The 12,979-nt window shown below is 40.7% G+C and overlaps 1 protein-coding gene across 1 annotated transcript; it reads left to right on the top strand.

Moving 5' to 3' along the window:
* The first annotated feature begins 2,467 nt into the window (after positions 1 to 2,467).
* Positions 2,468 to 8,480, top strand: pyroxd2 (pyridine nucleotide-disulphide oxidoreductase domain 2). The gene is made up of 16 exons (XM_089012546.1): positions 2,468 to 2,609; positions 2,948 to 2,967; positions 3,093 to 3,186; positions 4,195 to 4,268; positions 4,345 to 4,500; positions 4,590 to 4,743; positions 4,830 to 4,891; positions 4,979 to 5,076; positions 5,485 to 5,626; positions 5,711 to 5,845; positions 5,927 to 5,999; positions 6,480 to 6,633; positions 6,719 to 6,870; positions 7,255 to 7,361; positions 7,556 to 7,676; positions 7,755 to 8,480. The coding sequence occupies exons 1-16, from the start codon at positions 2,483 to 2,485 to the stop codon at positions 7,823 to 7,825; spliced, it is 1,740 nt and encodes a 579-aa protein (XP_088868672.1). The 5' UTR covers positions 2,468 to 2,482; the 3' UTR covers positions 7,826 to 8,480.
* The last annotated feature ends 4,499 nt before the right edge of the window (positions 8,481 to 12,979 follow it).

Genomic DNA, 12,979 nt, shown 5'->3' with positions numbered 1-12,979 from the left:
TCCTTCTTATGAAGCAGTAAAATACTTGAGCTGATTAGTGAAGAAATGTGCTGTACTTTTACAATGATATATAAATGGTTGGGGATTTGAATCCGCGCGCTGACCTTCCCGTATGGAGTTTACATGTACATTTTGGTAGCTTTGTCAGCTTAAATAAGGACTGTCTTTGGCCATTTTTGTAGTAAGTGATGATTTAATGAATTGTATTTCATTTATTTTGCTCTTTAATATGAAGTGCTTTTTATTGACACATTAGTCTTTTGTTGATTTAAATGATGACAGCTTCATACAACTCTTCAAGATGTCAGTCCACCGACGGCAGGCCATCAGTTTCTCAGCCTGGAGGGCTGTTCTTCTTCCTCCCCAGCAATGAATGCGTTTGTGTTTTCTTGTGGTGCTGGAATAATAACATAATTTAATTTTCTCTTCTAATGGCTGAGAGAGCCCTAGCAGTCTGGAGTGTTCAATTTCTGCCGACGAAGGGAATGAAGTGTTAATTTCTGCTTACAAAAACAAAAACTCCCTCCTCTGATCTTGTTACGGGCGATTGAGCATCGTCCGCAAACGTTCCTTAAAAGAAAAGCGAAGCATTCAGGCTTTCAAGATCATTTCTCTTGCCTGCTTTAATACACCATGGGAGGAAAATGGTTGCTCAGGGGGGAAATCCTAGAACACCCTCAATACTTTATTTTACTCTTTCACCCAATAGATTGCAGCACCGATGTAACCAATAAGAATTATTTTACACTTGTGCAAGCAAAATACAATCCAAAATTCCCTATTATGAGGAAGAGATTACATGGTTATGTGCTGTTGTTTTGCTCTCAAGTAAAACTATGCCTTCCTCACCCCCTCGTGAGCCCCCTGCGGACAGACAATAATGATGATGATGATGATCTATGGCTTTCCACCTAGGCTAATCTTCAGCATGTCTGAAGAGCTCCTCTCAACACTCTCATGACAATTAACCAGATCAAGTACACCAAATCAAGGGAATGTACAGTGCAAGATTAGTCAGGAATGCAGACCTTCTCTTTCAGTACCAGGAGCAAGTGTAATACATTCCAATATATGTACTGTGCTTTCAATAATCGTGTTGTTACCTCACAATGTTTGTGGCAATGCATCTTCTGTCCATGCATTGATATGATTTTATCATATTTATTGATAATGTGACTGCTGACAAAAGCAATGGGAGGACTTCAGAAGTGTTTCAGGCAATATCTGCTCATATACAGCAGAATACTTCCTAATTCATCAAACGGCGCTTCACATTACATAATGTACAATTAACTGAAGGTGACTTCTTCATGTCACAAAGAGGGTACAGCAAGTTCTGAAGAATAAATTACTCTCCGTGTCTTTGTGTTGTCATATTTTTTGTTATTTAGTTTTTTTTACTTCAAAATGGCACCATGAGAGTGGCTGCCTTTCCAGCAGCACCTGTAGTTTGTTTTCTACTTATTTCTTTCCTTTCCTCTTCCTTTCATAACTTTGCTGCTGTGAAATGTACATTTCTCCACTGCAAGACGAATAAAGGTACATCCAATCTAATCCAATCCAATCCACCGTTTTATTTTAAGACAAGTAATGCAAATATAGGCGGCCCAGTAGCCGAGTGGTTAGCACACCGGCTTCACGGTGCAGAGGTCGCCGGTTCACGTCCCGGTGTGGAGTTTGCATGTTCTCCCCGGACCCGCGTGGGTTTTCTCCGGGTCCTCCGGTTTCCTCCCACACTCCAAAAACATGCATGGCAGGCAGATTGACAACTCCAAATTGTCCCTAGGTGTGAGTGTGAGAGTGACTGTTGTATGTCTTTGTGTGCCCTGCGATTGGCTGGCAACCAATTCAGGGTGTCCCCCGCCTCGTGCCCGAAGACAGCTGAGATATGCTCCAGCAACCCCCACGACCCTAATGAGGAATAAGCGGTACGGAAAATGAGATGAGATGAGAGATGCAAATATATGCAATGACCAAGTCAATGTTCTGCCACGAATCCTAATGAAGGGTGCTTTTCACTTAGTGAAGACAAAACTCAAGGGAAAATGTCCTAAGAAGAAGGAGCAGCGAAATAACAATGGATGCCTGCGAGGCGTGGAATTCAATTCAACGTTGTTCATGCGGCCAGTTTTGACTCCCTGGATGCAACAGCTGCGCCCTCAAGTGGTCAAAGTGGACAACGGCAAGTATCGCACAGAACACGCGCGTCCGGCGCACACACGCGCCCGCACAAAATAAACTTTGTTTTAGCTATCAATATTTTAACATAATATTCATAATTGATATATGCATGTGGTTTAGTCTAGTGGTTAAAATGAACTGAATGATGTGCCACCAGATAACGAGTATAATAGAGATTTTTTTTAAACTGGACCGTGTCCAATGTGCGTCGGACTTAGGTACAGGAGAGCACAGTACTGTGCTCTCTTTTTCTGTAGGGGGGGAACCTGGTGGGCGGGAACTTGGATTCCACACTCCCGTAATGGCTGCTGCAACGTGGACTCGTCATGCACGGAGGCTCACAACCGCGGTGGGCTCTGTGGCAAGATGCAAAGCCCACACACAGACCGGATTCAAATCACAATATGATGCCCTGGTCATCGGCGGAGGTGAGGTCTGAGGAATTTTGGTTTTGAAAACAATTAAAAAATAAAACAAGAAGATTGGTTAGGCTTTGCTACAGTGAATGTGACATATTAATGTGTATTCAATGCATGACCAGACGTTTTTCCCAACATTGTCTTGTGGAAAACAAGGTATTTGTTTAATGTGTGACTTTGTGTTTATACTTTGCAAAGTTAAGATCCAACTTGAGTAGATTGGGCCACTTTAACTTTAAGATGAATTTAAATGGATATAACAACAACTTGTGTGGTTTGTTTTACACTCTCGTGAGTGTATATACTAACTTAATTCTGTTCTCCATTTTTTCTTTATGTCACGACAGGGCACAATGGACTCGTGTCAGTGAGTTCACATTTTCTCTTTAACACTATTGTGGCCCTTGTGATTCTGGGTCAAAGGTACTATTTGTCTGTGTGTTGTGTGTGTGTGTGTGTGTGTGTGTGTGTGTGTGTGTTTGTACATATAAGGCTGCCTACCTTCAAAGGGGTGGTTTACAGACTGCAGTGCTGGAGCGCCGACACGTGTTGGGAGGTGCAGCAGTGACAGAAGAGATCTTTCCAGGTATGTCACATGTTTGACATTTGTTTTGTCTACCATGTTTGAGTTTGTGATTGGGAGAACAGAGATGTATGTAACGAAGGAAAAAATTGAGGAGACGACTTTTGTCTGTTTTTGTTGTTGTTTTTTTTGGTGCCATGTCTTCCGTATAACACAATACATTTCGCGGGGGTGGTGGTCCAGCGGTTAGCATGCCAAGGATGTAGGTTCAATCACGGTTATTGCCTTCCTGTGTGGAGTTTGCATGTTCTCCATGGGGATGCATGTTTTTTTCCTTGTCCTCTAGTATCTTTCCACATTCCAAAAAACATGCATGGCAGTCTGATTGTACACTCTGTAAAAGGAGACTTAAGTGTGACTGGAGTCATATCAATTCGGAAATATGCAAACAACACAACACAGACACTCAAGGATGACTTTTACTGGTCAAGAGAGACGAATGGCAGCAATGTCGTTCAAATAATTGCAGTCCCCTTTTTACTGAATCCTTTTATTGAGAATCATAATGTCAACAATATTATAATTGATACAAGATAGCTCATAACAACGTGATGTTATTTGATTTTAGCCTGATGTGTTTTTACCTAACCACATCCCCTGTTCCTTACCCCCTTATGTGGTAGAGTCATCCCAACCTTGGTTTGTACTTTCTTTCAGAAAACACATTTGCTTCTTCTACCATGAATCTGATCAAATATCCCATTTGATAGTATCAAGACTTAATAGGAGTCCAAGTATGACTCAGAATTTATATATTGTAAATATATAATGAAACATGATAAAATGAATGAGTACACACTCCAAATTGTCCTTAGGTGTGAGTGTGAATGGTTGTTTGTTTCTGTGTGCCCTGCGATTGGCTGGCAATTGGTTCACAGTGTCCTCCACCTACTGCCTGAAGACAGTTGATCAATTGATCTTGATCAACGGTCACATTACATTTCCTTGTGTGTTGTCGTGTTCAGTAAGCATACGTTTGGTTTGGGTGAAATACAACTTTTGTGCATGCAGGTTTCCACTTCTCCAGGTGCTCCTATCTTCTTAGCTTATTACGACCCCACATTCATGCAGACTTGGAACTGCAGGTAAACAACGCAGGCTTAAGAAAAATCAAGTGATCCAGTATTTTATTGTCCAACATGCCGTGTCTTGGATTCTTAGAAACATGGGCTTAAGGTATATATGAGAGAGCCAAATGCATTCACCCCGATGTTGGAGGATGGGGTAAGGGGTGGCCCACCAAGATCACTTAGACTCGGCTCCGATATTGCTGAGAACCAGAAGGAGATTGGCAAATTTTCCCAGAAAGATGCAAAAGTGAGTCAAGCATTATGAAGAATGCATGCTTTGTTTTATTTACATTCCCTACTCCATTTAAACCTGCTTGAAACTTTTTACTCAACCAGGTTTTTTCAGACTTCATTTTGTACCTTGAGAAGCTAGCAGGCGCTATCCACCCACTCCTGGATGCCCCTCCCATTGACATTCCAGGTCTCACAACTGGCTCATTGAAGAGGAGGCTTGCTGCTGCGAAAACACTGAATCCTGTTGTCCAATGCGGTGTGTGGCATCTCTTGGAAACATTTTTAAACATAGCGGTCACAAAAATGTGTCCCCATTTTATGTGTGTGTTTTAAACTTTGTAGGTTTGAAATTAGGTCGAAACATTCCAGAGTTTTACGAAATTATAACAGCGCCGATCAATAAGGTTTGTCATCATTTATTTACCGGTAGTTCAATATTTACTGCTGCATTTAGGTCGCGTCATAACACAGTTCATATTTTCTCGTTTTAGATCCTGAATCGATGGTTTGAGTCTGAGCCACTGAAAGCTACCCTGGCTACGGACGGTGTGATTGGAGCCATGACCAGTCCCAGCAATCCTGGCAGTGGGTGAGACAACATATGAATGAAATAAACAACAAGTTGGACAGTTTGGAGATGTAAACAGGTGCAAAATAATGGATGGACAGTTAATAATGTGGCAACAGAGCAAAATAATTGATTTCATATTATGTCCTATCGGACGATGATTATTATCATGATTATCACTTAATGTATTCATTTTTTTATGCACTTTGAAAAGTTACCAATACACCAGGGCCTTCCACTTTGGTGGTCAACCTGTATTAAAAATACAGTACAACACAATACATTATATCGAAAGAATTAACGTGGTAGATTAAGGAACGTCAAGATGGCCCTATTGTACTTATTTGTGTTTCATTTGGCTCTTCATATAACAAGTGTATATTCATTCGAGCCACTTTGAAAGGAATTTTTCACATGGACACGTTGTAGGTATGTGCTCTTGCATCACGTGATGGGAGAGTTGGAAAAGGCAAAGGGTTCCTGGGGTTACGTTGAAGGCGGCATGGGAGGCGTGTCTAAAGCTTTAGCCAACTCCGCCCGATCTTATGGCGCAGATATATTCACGGAAAAGGTAACCTTTAATTATAGAAAGGCATTTGCCACTCGTGCCAACAACTGCATAATTGTGATATCTTTTTATGATCTTCACTTCCAGGATGTAGAACATGTTCTTGTTGACTCGGATGGTGCTGCCAGGGGAGTTGTGCTGAAGGATGGCACAGAGATTCGTAGTAAAATTGTACTTTCAAATGCGACCCCTTATGTCACATTCAAGAACCTCATGCCCCAGGTTGAAAAAAAAATATTAAAAATGAGCAATAATCATGTCTGCATAGAATGTTTTTTCTAATTACCTGTTTATTTTTTATAGGGTGCCCTCTCTGCAGAGTTCTTGAAAGCTGTTGACCAGATCGATTATACCTCGCCTGTCACCAAGATCAATGGTAAATCATATTTGGGCCTTTTATAATGCAACTGTCACATTCACTGAAAAAAAATAGAATACCATAGTTGTGTTACATAAGCCTCGAAATATGGCAGCACAGCAATGAACCATATAAGGAAACATTATTTACAATGGACACCATTCACCGTAAGCAGGAGAAGACATTCAATTTTCTGCATTTAGCCTTTAGCAAAATAAAATATTAATAAAATAATAACCTGAAAATATTTCCCTTAGAAAAATTGACTTTGTTGCAATAAATAAACATTACATTTTATTCATGTCTAACTTTTGCCCAAATACTGTATTGAGTTTTTGTCTCAATACTTGCAAACCTCTTGCTTCAATGACTTCAACCACAGCATTGAAAAAGATAAAAAGCTTATTTCATCCCATGTCAGCCCATGCTGGCACCACATGGTTTGAAGTAAGACTTTTTCTTTTGTATTTTTTCACCCCACTCCCCTTATATTAATAGTTGCAGTGGACAAGCTACCGAATTTTCTGGCAGCTCCCACACCAGACAATAAACCAGGCCCTCACCATCAGTGCTCCATTCACATCAACTGTGAGAGTGTCGACATATTGGAGGCGGCCTATACGGAGGCCATAAATGGACGTCCTTCAACAAGGCAACCTGTCTCATTATTTCACCAACGCTCTGAAATGACACGTGCTAAGCAGTCAAATCTGTATTTCATGTGTTTTGTCCTTCAGGCCGATGATCGAGATGACCATCCCGTCTGTTTTGGACCCTACATTGGCTCCCCCTGGCAGTCATGTGGTGTCAATGTTCACACAGTTCACCCCCTTCTACATCAAGGGCAGAGGGTGGACTGAGCAGGACAGAGAGGCATTTGCAGATAATGGTTTGATGTACAGTTCTGGGAAAAAAAAATCACAACACAATTCAAAGTATTGTTTGTCACTAAAGTTCCTCAAATTGTCCTCACGAACTGCCAAGCTTTGATGAAATTATTACAATCACTAATTAATTTAAAGTATATTTATTTTGAGAAAAAGGCAGTCGAATACATTTGTTTGTTATTTGAATGAGGTGTATGAGTGACAGATTGATTAGAGGCTTGGCATCATTAGTTATAATTCAGTCTGCCACTGTAACCACTGTAATTTTTTAATACACCCTATATACTTGTTGTTCCTGCCAATCATAATAATATTATTTAAACTGAAACCTGTTTTAGTTTCACCTTATTAACTTGTCAAAATGCATCTATGTTTGTTTCATTCAGTATTTGATTGGGTGGAGAAATATGCCCCTGGATTTAAACAGTCAGTGGTGGGGAGAGACATCCTAACCCCGCCTGACCTGGAGCGTATTTTTGGGCTCACCGGAGGGGTAAACATTTGTGATTTGTTTGACACGAGCAACTGTTCAAACACGCCAATGTAGTTAAATGTCATTCGACTCTGCAGTAATGTAAGTGACGGGTATTTGCATTGAGTCAGCATATTTGCTCCCTTACTGTACTCACAAGGCGGATATTGTTGATTTTACGCCAAAGCAAATAAAATCTCATCTCTGCTTGACAGAATATCTTTCATGGATCGATGTCACTGGACCAGCTGTACCTAGCACGACCATTGCCCTCATTATCAGACTACCGTACGCCAATTAAAGGCCTGTATCTTTGTGGCAGTGGCAGTCATCCAGGTTTGCTTAGAACACTCAAGTGATTCCTTTAATTTTCCAAAAATATACACAAAACCAATTTTTAAATATTTTTTTTAGGTGGAGGTGTGATGGGGTCTCCTGGCTGGAATGCTGCCCTGACTGCCATGGCTGACCTGAAACGTCACTGACAAAATATCACAACGTGCAGTAAAAACACTCCAAACACTCTGATCTTATTAAGTACTATTCCATGCACACTTTGTCATACATAGCTAAATGATTAATACCTAGGTTGCATGACTGACCTTGCTAATTGTGAAACCCACATATGATTGATGACCATTGTCATGCGTGCAGCGAGAGCATTTTTTAACACCAAAACTTCTTCCATCAGTTGGTATATACTACCAATGTCATTAAAATTAGGATTACCGCCTCCCTCCCACCACCAAACAAAACTAAACAAAACAAACAATACTGGGAATCTGTGATTCTGCGGATGCCAAACTGTGAGTAACCAGGGATTCACTATAATTTTAACAGTGTTTTAATACTAACGCATCACTAGTGGGAAAAAAAGTGTAATCATTTTAAGTGAAACAGTGCAATATTGCCACATACAAATAAATATGTTTTTAAAATATTATATCAGAATCATTTTTATTGCCATGTATGTAGAACACACAAGGAATTTGTTTCCGGTAGAACACGCTGCACTAGTATCATTATATGAATGTATGTAACGCATGCTCAATACTGTAAACTGAAAACTAGTACCAACATAATTTCTCATCATTGCCAAAAGATGCACATTTATTGCAAATAAAGCAGAATTAAATTTGACTAGCACTTGTTCTAACTCCACATAAAACACAAGGGCAGTAAATATTCAGGTTGTTTACATACCTGGATATTTTTTAATAAACTTGCCTGCCCACTTGTTGCCAGACAGATTTAATATTGTTCAATCTTTATTTACCAAGAGGTCTACCTCCAAGAGGTGGTAGGCTATTTGAAGGTCCATGGTTATAATTCACATTTCCATTTGAAGGGTTGACATACCCTATGTTTGCTGTGTTGATGTACTGCTACTGTACTGTAATTGAGTGTGGACTGAACTTGAAGTTTGAATTGAACCGTTGGAATCATGCATTGATAACATATTTTGACAAATATCTCTTCGACCCAGCCCAACGTGTAGTAATACTGATCATAAAATGTATCACGAGGATGTACAGTACAGTGAGACCTCAACTTACAAACACCTTAACTTACAAACATTTCGTCTTAAGAACGTCAAATTTATGAAAATTAAACCTTATAATAAGCACTATTTTCATAATACACACCCACCACGGCTGGCGGAGTGATCTTCGGCGGAAGCACACGACTGAACAGCGCTCTAGCCGGCGCTACTTTCCACACCCCCTCTCATTGAATGCACACGTCGATCGCCTACTTGGAGCTTTTTGCTGATAATTTTACTATGATGGGACCGAAAAAAAAACCACCACAGGCTCGTGTTCAGCCCAAGAAGACACAAAATAAAATCACAGTCGCTGAGAAGGAGATAATTGAAAAACACGAACGAGGTGTGCGTTTGTGTCATTTAGTGGTCTGTTGCAAAAGGTGTTTCCGTGCTGTCAAAGCGACGGTCTCGGGCAATTGAGGAAGTTGAAAAACTTCTGTTAATTTGGATTTACGAAAAGCAGCTATCCGGCGACAGCGTGAGTAAAGCTATTTTATGTGAGAAAGCACGGCTAATTAACGCCGATATCGCCATGCGCCAACCTGGAAGTTCAGCGCTTATTGAGGATTTTAAAGCCAGTAACGGATGGTTCGAGAACATCTGAGGGCGAGGAGGAGAAGGCAATGTTGGCAAAGTGGAATGATGTGCAGGCTTTTACCGAACAGTTCCATCCAGAAAAGACTGGCTATGACAATCATCAACATGATGAACGATAATGTGATGCCTCAGCTTCGTAAGACCTTACAAGTCAGAAAGCAACAGGTGTCAATTCAGAGATTTTTAATCAAAATGATGAGGAGTCTCCAAAGAAAAAAGAAGAGAAGCCACACCAGAGGTTAAGTTACCAACAGTCCTTATGGAAGGTGACTGTCCTTCCATAAGCCATCAACGACCTTCTAAAAGGTAAATAAAACGTTATTTTACAGCACAGTTTATTTCTTTAATTACAGTCCTCATGTAATGTGCCTCTCTTTGTGACTTTATGACAACGCAGTGTATTTCTTTCATTACAATACAATAGCACATTTATTATACATAGAATAAGGTATGTTGTGTGTAGTTTTAAGGCTTATTTAGTTAAAAACTATATTTTATGGAAACCTGGGAACAGATTATTCCCATTTTAATGGTTTCCTATGGGAATTTTTTTTTGAGATACACACTTTTCGCCTTACACACTCTGTCTGGGAACCAATTAAGTTCGTAAATTGAGGTCTCACTGTATTCACTTGGAAAGACAGAAAGAACCAAGGACAGCATCTCCAGGATCTGGTAAGAATTATTTTTATTTTGGTAACGTTTATTCCAAAACGTGATTTTACCAAAATGAAATGTTGCTATTATCAGTGCATTGGAATGGGAATCGATGAGAAGGTTTCTTCAGCCGTCATCTGTACAAAAGTGAAGGTTTCGGACGTTTCGCCTCCTATCCAAGAGGCTTCGTCAGCGAACTAAAGTCTGACTGGTCGTATCGGCCCCATTTATATATCCCTAATGTCCAGACCTGGTGGCGCCGGACACAGCTATGATAGGTCCCTACTCTCAGGTTGGGGGGGGGGGGGGGCGGGACCCCTCCCTGTGGCCCCACTGATTGTTCCTACATTCCTGACTAACGACTGGCCTATTACCCCCACTCCCCCCGGTATCACCTCATCAGCATAACGACCCTCATCAGCATTGCGAAAGTTGCCTAACCTGTTTTGCCTGAGCAGGCTATTGTATGAACGATCCAAATTGAACCTCACCCCACCAGACCGGTTTAATGAAGGATTTTGTTGTTTTATAAGAATCGCCTCTTTTACCCCCCTTTCAAACCATCTATGTTCTTTCGCTAAGATTTTAACCTCATTGTCGTCAAATGAGTGGTTGCTAGCTTTTAGGTGCAAATGTACTGCCGATTGAGGCCCACTAGTATTATCCCTGCGATGTTGATAAAGTCTTTTTTTGAGAATTTGTTGAGTCTCCCCAATGTACTGCTCTTTACAATTTTCAGTCTTACAATGTATGGAATAAACTACATTACTTTGTTTTTCATTTGGTAGCCTATCTTTTGGATGCACTAATTTTTGCCTTAACGTGTTTATCGGTTTGAAATAAGTAGGAATTTTATGTTGCCAAAGGACTCTTTGTAATTTTTCGGAAACTCCTGCAATGTACGGTACTGCTACTCCTCTCCTTTTAGAATCTTGAGAATTATTGGTTTCGTTCGCTATTCTTTCTTTCTGACATTTGTTGAATGACCACTGAGGGTACCCACAGTTAGTGAGTGCTCTCCTGATATGTTTTGACTCCTTTTCTCTACCTTCAGTGCTAGTTGGTATTAGTTTAGCCCTATGCTGGAGGGTTCTGATAACTCCTAGTTTATGTTGTAAAGGGTGGTTAGAGTCAAAAAGTAAGTATTGGTCAGTGTGCGTAGCCTTCCTAAAGACTTCTGTTTTTAGCGCTCTGTCCTCTTTTATAATTACTTTACAATCCAAGAAGGCTAGTTGGTTCTCTTGAATGTCCTCACGAGTAAATTTAATGTTGAAGTCTACAGAGTTGAGATGATCTGTGAAGGATTGAATTTCTTGTTTCTTAATTATGACAAAAGTATCGTCCACATATCTAAACCAGTGTCTAGGTTTTGTCCCTGGGAAGGATGTGAGGGCCTGTTTCTCCATCTCTTCCATGTAAAGATTAGCCACTATGGGTGAAACTGGTGAGCCCATAGCACAACCATGGATTTGTTTATAAATTTTTTCCCGAAATTGAAAATACGTAGTATTAAGGCAGATTTCTAATAATTGGCAGATGTGATCCGGTTTCAGTTTGGTTCTTTCATGCAGAGAAACATCCGCCAGCAGCCTCGTCCTCACCACTGAGACTGCTGCTGGGGTTGGGACAGATGTAAAGAGAGAAGTCACATCGTATGATGCCAAAGTTTCCTCAGGTTCCAATATGAGGTCTTTGATCCTCTCTACAAACCCTGTGGTGTTCTCTACGTGATATTCTGTGTTACCAACCAACGGAGCTAAAATAGTTTTTAAATATTTGGCTACATTGTATGTAGAGGAGTCAATGCTACAAACAATGGGTCGGAGGGGGAACCCTTCTTTATGTATTTTTGGCAGGCCATAGATACATGGCGTGGCCTCTCCCGGGTATAATCTAAAATACATCTGTTTGTCTATATGTTTTCCTTTCTCTAGCTTTTGGAGACAGTCAATCATTTCTTTCTTGTATCTATTGGAAGGGTCCCTTTTTAGTTGCTCATACGTGTTAGAATCACTGATTAACCTATTTATTTTTCTTCATAATCCAATGTGTTGAGCAGCACTGTGCATCTGCCCTTGTCTGCTGGCAAAATAGTAATATGATAATATAATATAAAATGAAAAACAAAGTAATGTAGTTTATTCCATACATTGTAAGAATGAAAATTGTAAAGAGCAGTACATTGGGGAGACTCAACAAATTCTCAAAAAAAAAGACTTTATCAACATCGCAGGGATAATCCTAGTGGGCCTCAATCGGCAGTACATTTGCACCTAAAAGCTAGCAACCACTCATTTGACGACAATGAGGTTAAAATCTTAGCGAAAGAACATAGATGGTTTGAAAGGGGGGTAAAAGAGGCGATTCTTATAAAACAACAAAATCCTTCATTAAACCGGTCTGGTGGGGTGAGGTTCAATTTGGATCGTTCATACAATAGCCTGCTCAGGCAAAACAGGTTAGGCAACTTTCGCAATGCTGATGAGGGTCGTTATGCTGATGAGGTGATACCGGGGGGAGTGGGGGTAATAGGCCAGTCGTTAGTCAGGAATGTAGGAACAATCAGTGGGGCCACAGGGAGGGGTCCCGCGCCCCCCCCCCCCCCCAACCTGAGAGTAGGGACCTATCATAGCTGTGTCCGGCGCCACCAGGTCTGGACATTAGGGATATATAAATGGGGCCGATACGACCAATCAGACTTTAGTTCGCTGACGAAGCCTCTTGGATAGGAGGCGAAACGTCCGAAACCTTCACTTTTGTACAGATGACGGCTGAAGAAACCTTCTCATCGATGGACCACTCCTGTACGACTGAGAGCTTACACAGACGTATTGGAATG

The sequence above is a fragment of the Hippocampus bargibanti genome, linkage group LG13, assembly GCF_051943395.1.
Source record: "Hippocampus bargibanti isolate YZ-2025 linkage group LG13, ASM5194339v1, whole genome shotgun sequence".
Classification (NCBI taxonomy): Eukaryota; Metazoa; Chordata; class Actinopteri; order Syngnathiformes; family Syngnathidae; genus Hippocampus; species Hippocampus bargibanti.
Note: the sequence above shows the minus strand (reverse complement) of the source record. Positions and strands in the feature narration are given on the sequence as shown.

Coding starts and splice junctions, on each gene's coding strand:
- pyroxd2 (XM_089012546.1), top strand. CDS start 2,483: ATGGCTGCTGCAACGTGGACTCGTCATGCACGGAGGCTCACAACCGCG. Junction 4,892..4,978: donor TAACAGCGCCGATCAATAAG/GTTTGTCATCAT, acceptor TTCTCGTTTTAG/ATCCTGAATCGATGGTTTGA. Junction 6,000..6,479: donor GCCTGTCACCAAGATCAATG/GTAAATCATATT, acceptor TTATATTAATAG/TTGCAGTGGACAAGCTACCG.